This window comes from Mytilus edulis, chromosome 1, assembly GCF_963676685.1.
Source record: "Mytilus edulis chromosome 1, xbMytEdul2.2, whole genome shotgun sequence".
Classification (NCBI taxonomy): domain Eukaryota; kingdom Metazoa; phylum Mollusca; class Bivalvia; order Mytilida; family Mytilidae; genus Mytilus; species Mytilus edulis.
This window is the reverse complement of record NC_092344.1, coordinates 100,091,220-100,099,425: the sequence shown is the minus strand read 5'-3', so window position 1 is coordinate 100,099,425 and position 8,206 is coordinate 100,091,220. Positions and strand designations below refer to the sequence as shown.

General features: G+C 31.0%; 1 protein-coding gene across 1 annotated transcript; it reads right to left on the bottom strand.

Moving 5' to 3' along the window:
- Nucleotides 1-634: 634 nt before the first annotated feature.
- LOC139497768 (transcription elongation factor A N-terminal and central domain-containing protein 2-like) lies at nt 635-6,367 on the bottom strand. Its single transcript, XM_071286007.1, has 4 exons — nt 6,211-6,367; nt 2,852-2,993; nt 2,099-2,292; nt 635-1,242 (listed from the first exon to the last, which is right to left on the bottom strand). The coding sequence occupies exons 1-4, from the start codon at nt 6,310-6,312 to the stop codon at nt 1,054-1,056; spliced, it is 627 nt and encodes a 208-aa protein (XP_071142108.1). The 5' UTR covers nt 6,313-6,367; the 3' UTR covers nt 635-1,053.
- Between the last annotated feature and the right edge of the window lie 1,839 nt (nt 6,368-8,206).

Here is an 8,206-nt window from a genome sequence, read left to right as displayed (position 1 = left end):
AATTTCTGTCCTTTATCCATCCTATCTCCATTTTCCAGTTCCAGCCATAAACTTGCAGAACCTACCATTTTGTATTTTTTAAATTGTTAATTTGTTCTTGCCCTGAATGTGCACAAATTAATTTTCACTGGATGTAAGGTGTTTATTGATTGATGTTGAGTTTTCTTGAATATGAACCTTTTCTAATAGACTGTGAACATATTCAATTAGGAAGATGAGGAATTTTAGTCTGTTTTAGTGGTATGGATGATCCACATGATTATGTCTCTATTTCAAGCTTGATAATATCAATTATAAAGTTAAGAATTTCAAATGAAATTCAAAAAGACATTGAACTGACATTTCTTTTCAAAGTGCTCAGATTATATCATCCTGTACATTACTGGGTGATCATTAGAAGAACAATGATTATAAAAGACTTCAATAATTCTACTTTTTTTCATTCAATCCAGATTTTAGAGACTCCAATCATACATCTATTACAATCCCCTGATAAAACCATGAAACCAGATACCAGTAGGTCCTCTTGAAATTGTCTTCACCTTTTGAACAACTATCATAGCAAACACTCCAATTAACTAGACCCATCTTATTTTTAAAACTTCTACCTTCATATTCAAAGACTAAGTCCATATTATGCAAAAATGCAAATTTATTTAGACAACATGAAAAAGTAAAAACATAAATATAAAATCAAAATTAATTACACAAATATATAAAACAGTTAACCTATTGCTGTTTATCAAAATAATGTTCATGTGAAACCTGTGTAAGTTTATAGAATCACAATGTTTTTAAAATAATTCATGCAATTGCATTAAATCCCAATTAGTTCATTTAAATTGTCTTTGAAATTGAAAAATTAGTTAGCAGTTCACACAATTTCCTTTTTCCTTCATCTTTAAAGAATATTCTGTTTGCTTAATCAAGAAACACATCTGCCTAGTTGTTGAAATTTTCTTGACCCCCTACAATTTCTTTCTGTCCTTTTAACTACACTGTACAACAAGTATAGGTCTATTTTATCACAGATTTTGATCATCTCCATACTTATCATTTTTTGTATGTTTGTACAAATTCTGGTACTTTAAGTTCTCCAGTTATGACTTTCTGTCGAATGTCCTCATTATTTTTCAGTGTAAATACAAGAGTTCTCATAGTTCTACGATAATCATAACTGATTAATCTTTTATGGTGGTAAAATGCTTCTCTCTCTATGGCATCAGGTAGATTGTGACTCTCCTACAAAACAGATCATTTATCACAATTTAAAACATATTTTAAACATGTGTTGATATAAAAGGTTACAGCAGGACATTATAATTATTACCAGTAATTTAAAAGTTAATAAAAATCCAAGTGAAGTGATTGCAAAATATACATGTATTCACTTCTAATTATCAATTGTCTTGACCTTGTTGTTTAGTGCGAAAGTTCACACTGAATCATGAAGCTGATATTTCACACTGTACCAGTAAAACAATTCTTGAATAAAATACCTGGCCTTACGGTCATAAAACTTTCGAGCATGATTTTTGTACTCACTCGAAAATCAACCAATCAAATTGCTGGATTTCATGTTTCGAGCATGATTTTTGTGCTCCGAGCACTGAGCAAAGTTTTATGCCTTCAAGTCCAGGTGTGTACTGAATAATAGCAAAGTTTCAAAAGAATTACATGTACCTTGTTTGTATAGAGCACCATTTTCACATTTGATTTCAATGTTGTAATTAATATTATTGTATACTATTTTACTGTGTTGTTGTGTTGCTGTCTTATTGATGTTGTCCCACATCTTATTTAATGTGCTAACATTACAAATTGTTGTTTCTTATGTGAGAAAATACTTACTTGTTCGAATGTCTAAATACAGATACACTAAACTAACCAAAATTATTGTGTGTCCATATTTTTATTTTCATGCTACATGTATTAAGCTGAAACCAGCCTCACAGTGTGGAATTTTCTCAATGTGATGAAGACCAATTGGTGTTTTTTAGCTGTTATCTGTTCTTTGGTCGGGTTTTTGTCTCTTTGACATATTCCCCATTTCAATTCTCAATTTTATTAACTTTATTAATAGCAATAGTGATTTTACCTCTAATTCTAATGATCCAGCCAACAGTTTCTTGCCAGATGTTCTCATTTTATCTGTTTTAGTATCACACATGACTTCAATAACTGGTCGTTCAGCATGACTTACGAAATGTTCCTTCCACTTAACATAGACACGTCTAGCTGCATTTCTTATGTCACTATCTTCGTGTTTTCTTAACTTATTGACCAGTTTGCCTATAAAATGAAAACCAAATACGGACTCCAATTTGTAAACAAAAAAACATATAGTTAATTAAAAAAGTTGTTTAACAACAACAACTTCCATATTTTTGTTTGCTTCATTGGGGTGGGGGTTCATCCAAACAAATAAGGCATTAATCTTACAACATTTTTTTATATAAATAAGGCCGTTAGTTTTCTCGTTTGAATTGTTTTACATTGTCTTATCTGGGCCTTTTATAGCTGACTATGCGGTATGGGCTTTGCTCATTGTTGAAGGCCATACGGTGACCTATAGTTGTTAATGTCTGTGTCATTTTGGTTTCTTGTGGACAGTTGTCTCATTTGCAATCATACCACATCTTCTTTTTTATAAGTACATGCTCATATTCTAGAAGTTTCATAAGCACAAACTATTTTGTGTAAGTGTTTTAGGAGAAAATGTACAGTATTTTTTTTATTTCATCTCTAATAAACAAGGTATTATAACTGTCGTGCCAATGTCTGATTTTTGGCCCTGCCCTGAACAAATTAATAAAAGCCTCTCCAAACTTCAATCGTATGAAATTCATACCTATTTTTGTATCTAACATGACATGTCTAGGAGGAATTTTCTGTCCCAGTTTGTTCAAGCTATCAACCATTTCTTCTTTTGAAGTACTTTCTAACTGCAGTTTGGATTTAAGCCTTCGTATTTCTTCAACCACAACTACACCCTACAAAAATATATAAGTAAATATAAAAATAATAATTTTGTGCTATAGTGTACATGTACATATTATTTTCACAAGCATGACAAGGATGGTATCCTATATACATGTAATGATAAACATTGTTTATTTAGTGAAGTTTTCATATTCTTGTATCTTCTCAGTAAATCAGGTTAGGGCTATTCATCATGCTTAAAAATAATCGGCCAATCCCATGTCACGCTTAGACCCCAATGAGACCCACTTAAAGCAGATTGTCCAATCTGTTTGAACAGGGACTTTCTATACTAAAGGGACTCGTCTCTATTGATTTTAACCAATTACTGAGCCACCTGTTTAAAGCTAACCCGCCCCCACCACCCAACAATAAATTTAGTTTCGTATCTCTGATATGCGATGCTAGTAGTATTTCACAATACATTGTATAGTACTATACTATATAATTATTATTAGTTGTTAAAATAAAATCTGATTAATAGCCATTTATGATGACAAAAAATATAAGATTTTGAAAGAATGATGAATTATCAAACTTAGACGTATCGTTTTGAAGAAAACCAGTGCAGTTGTGTAAAATTGTTTACATATCAAACAAGATGGCGGCTATTGAAAATTCAGCAAATATAAAATACCTCAAAGTTCAAAAATCAATATTTAAAAAAACGATCCGAGAAATCTTATGAAAAACAGCACTTTGAAATGACAAAATGTATTAAATTCCATAAAAACGATTTTTTGTTAAACTTGAACATATAATTATGATTATGAAGAAAACTTCGTTAATGTGAAATGTTTTGCTATAAAGTCACGTGACATCAGCTACGGCTGTGATCTGTCTGATAATTTGTATAGACATTGTTATAAGTGACCAGTCCCGTTAGTGAAGAAAGTCTCTGGTTAGAAAGGTAAACAATCGTTCCGGGCCCAAACCCATCTGGCCCCAAGTCAATCCGACCCCAAGTCGATCTGGCCCAAGTCGATCCGGCCCACGTCGATCCGGCCCCACGTCGATCTGGCCCCATAATAAATGATAAGGTCCACTATGTAGACTTTTAATCAGTATAAATGGAATTTGTAAAAAGTATCTATGATGGATGAGAACCGTTAAGTGAAGTATGAATATATTGGAGTACCAGTAGGATGAAATATTTTAAGTCAATAAGAAAATGGTTGTGATTGTGTCTGTTTGTATAGCAGCTTCAGCATAATAAAATTAAATTTCCTTGATACCTTTGAATGTCATGGCGATTTTTATTTATTCAAATCACACTTAGAAGAGATAAATGAATATTTTCAATCCAATGGAGCCTATAAAATTTAACTCATCACAATGACTTGTTTAATCAAAATATTCATTTTATTAGTCTATTATAATAATTGTTTTGTTTATTCAACAATTGTTTGATGATTGTGAACTAAGGTAATGCCACTTGTAATCACTTAATTCAATCAAATCCTGATTGACTAAAGTTAAGTAAATCAACAAGATCTTTGTAGTTTGATCTCTTGTTTTGTGTAATGTCTTATAATAATTAATTGTATCTTTTTTTAGGTAACATCAGAGGATTCTTTAACAAAATTACTAAAAAACATTTATCCGATAATGCCTTAAAAGCCATGTTCGAAGTCTTGAAAATGGGAAGGAAGGTATCAGCTTTCCATAAAATGTCAGCTAGATCTTTTTGACAAAATTGCCAAGCCCATTTTGTTGTATGGGGTTTAATAGTAATAGTGAGGTATTAGAAAAGATACATTTAAAATTCTGTAAATTACTTTTAAATCTGAAATCATCAACACCACATAATATCGTTTACGGGGACCTAGGTCGACATAGAAATAAAAAGCTATTAGCTACAAAATTTTTAAGAAAAACTGGTGACGAATATCACTATATATTTTAATGTACTTTTTTCGATCAAAAACGTACAGAATATTATCCTCCTATTTTATACAATGACATAATAGTAATACATACAAGTTCTCTGAACTTCTGTCGAATACACGAAAACCAGTCCTGAAGAAACTTTGTTTATTCATAAAATATATTAATATTTTTGTTTGTCCTCCTGGCTAGCATTTTGGATATAATTATACCCAATAATCTTGAAAACTTGTAATGAAAGTTGTTTTATACTCATCTGAAGAAAATTTGTCAAAGGCCTTTTTTTTAGCGTACACCTTTTACATTATAATAAAATTTATAAACATTTATGAATTACAATTAATCATGTTAATATAGATCTTTATTTTTATTCCTTATAAATTTATTTTTCTTTTGGGGACAGATCAACGTGGGGCCGGATCGACATGAAAGCGTTAGAAATATGAGAGAGCCTGAAAAAACAGAACAAAGTACAGCAATTAACAGGTTGGGAACAAACCCCCTGGATGGTGATTATACCTGTATAGAGGGATAATCCTTCTTTAGAGGGATAAAATTATCCCTCTATAGAGGGGTATTTTCGTTTGCACTGGATTTAAAGCAAATTAGGGCAGAATGGCATTTTCTAGTTATATTGGCTATAATCTCTAGCATTATATGCATCAACAAATGCACTTTACTAAAAATTGGGATAACCAGTTTTCTGCTAAAGTGACAAAACTTGCAATCTATTGTATACCTATCTGAACACCTGATCAACAACAAAAGGAATAGTTGACCTTTAAATTTCATGTTAAATCTAACAATAGAAATTCTGTTCAGTGAGGCATAAGTGAGTAGAATTTACCTGATCATCACAGCTTTCAATCATGGTGAACAATAGATTTTATATTTAGTCAGATAAGCATCAAACTGGGCATGTGCATATTAAATTAAGTACATCAATTGGTGCATCAACTGTTCCAGGTTACTGCCATAATAAGTAGAGAATGCCATTCTGTCCTATTTTGATTTAAATCCAGTCTAAACAAAAATACCCCTCTATAGAGGGATAAATTTACCCCTCTATAGAAGGATTATCCCTCTATACAGGTATAATCACCATATAGAGGGTTTGTTCCCAACCTGATTAAGGTTCATATGGACCCTTTGGCTAAAATAACTCGGTTTTCAGATCAAAATTTACTCTGGGTAAAGAAAAATTTGTGTATCTGGAAAAAAATTATGACAGAGCATGCCCTGGATAAATAAAATTCGTTTTATGTTATAGAAAATAAAGAAAATAACTGGAATTTTGCTGTGGACATGATTGCATATATCTGTTTCTTTTATGTGTTAGACCTGGAGAGATTCGATGGTAGACTGTTTCATCTGCTTCCTGCAGCCTTTTTTACTTGAATCTTGTTTTATTTCTTTTGGTTTCTTAATCAAATATTTATCCATTTTATAATTTTCTGCTTGTTTTCTATTTTTTCAACCGGAAGTATTAGTAAAACACGGACACAAATCCGAATAAAACATGTTTCGTATTTTTCGGAATCAATTCTGAGACAAGTGCCTGAGAGACAAATAATAGACATTTAGTTATTAGGCATTATTTTCAGACCAATCCATGATGGGCCCCTTTTCGGAAAGATACATACACATCATAATACAATGATTATTATAAAACAAGTTTTTAGTGAAATACACAATATATATACACATAATACGTACACAAAGTAATCATGAAATAAAGTGATAATATGAACCAAATGGAACTCTGCTTAAGCTCTTGCAACTCACATATTCGGAAACCACAAACAAAACAATAAACAATCTTATTATTTTTTTATTAAACATCTCTCAGTACTTAAGGGGGCTCGCGGGTCCGCTAAATCAATTTTTTTTTAATTTAATATAGGATTTCTCCATATTTTTCTATATAAATGAACTTTATCTTATACTTAATAGAAAAATGAAATAAAAAAATGGGGTCACCGTTCATTTACGCTCACAATCTGCCTTTGAAAGAAGCATACATTTTTGTTAATGTCCTTTTTTCTGTTGAACTAATAGGAGAAATAGCAGTAATATATCGAAATAAAAAAAGAACTAAATTACAGAAATCGCTTAAATTTTACAGTTATTTAGTTTATGTACAGCTTATTCGAAAACAACAATAAAAAATATAGGTCACCGATGAGTTAAAAAGATATTTCAATTTGAATGCTAAAAAATGGCATTTTTGCACCAAAGGGAGGTAATTTGGAGCTTTTTCAATGATATCTACATTTTAAAAGTCACCTGGGGCCAACACGAATTGATTTTTTGGAATGAGTTTTGTACCATATAGTAACAATTACTTAAGGTAATAAATAAAATTTGTAATGAAAAATTAATATTTAATTTTTTTCTGAAAATCTTATACCCGCGAGCCTACTTAACTTTTAAAGTTTAAATTTTCAAGATTAAGTTTCAAGATTCAAAATTTTATTACATGAAAGTCAATATTCAATAAACTACACTATGATAAACACAAGCTATAGTGAGCTTTATAAATTTTGGTTTTAATAGAGTTTACAAAAAAGTAACTCAATCAAGAAAAGCACATTACCAATCACTTCAGCAAATATCCGCATCCAAAAACACGGCCATAAATGGTCGATTCCTATAATATATCGCCAAGTTTTCGGAATTCCAATGGGAGCTGATTGTGAACCACTTATTGCGGACCCGTTTCCTTATTGTTATGAGTTACAATTTAAGACTAAAATCGGCAAAGACCCATCGAAACAACATCTGACACATCTTTAGCGGGAAGCATAATACCGAAATTAATGATATGACTTTTCATTTCCTATTGTTAATCATCCATTTTTAGAAGGTGACCCATTTCTGTATTACTGAATAATTATAACACCAAGGTTTTCGATATCACAAACCAGTGGTAAAACATTTATTAGATTTTACAAGGACATTTTTACATCAAAATCTTTTATGGTAATATTCTTTACCGAAAGCACAAAAATATTGGCATTCACCTCAAAAGCTAACCATCCTTTAAACAGACTTATTCAGAAAGGATATAGTTACGATACTGTTGTAATGTAATTAAAGATAGCATATTTTGGTATTAACATTGATTCATTACTTCGAAATCATGAAATAGAATTTTTCCATGTCTGAAAGATTATTGAAAGATGGTAAAATATCCGAAATATTCAGGAAAAATTTATTCCTCAATTCATTCAGTTTGGCACATTTTAAGGTAAAGTGTAGTTCATCTTCAAATTTACAACGGGGCATAATCTGTTTTCTAAATCAATCTTTTTATGTCTGCCTTTCCCAATCATAA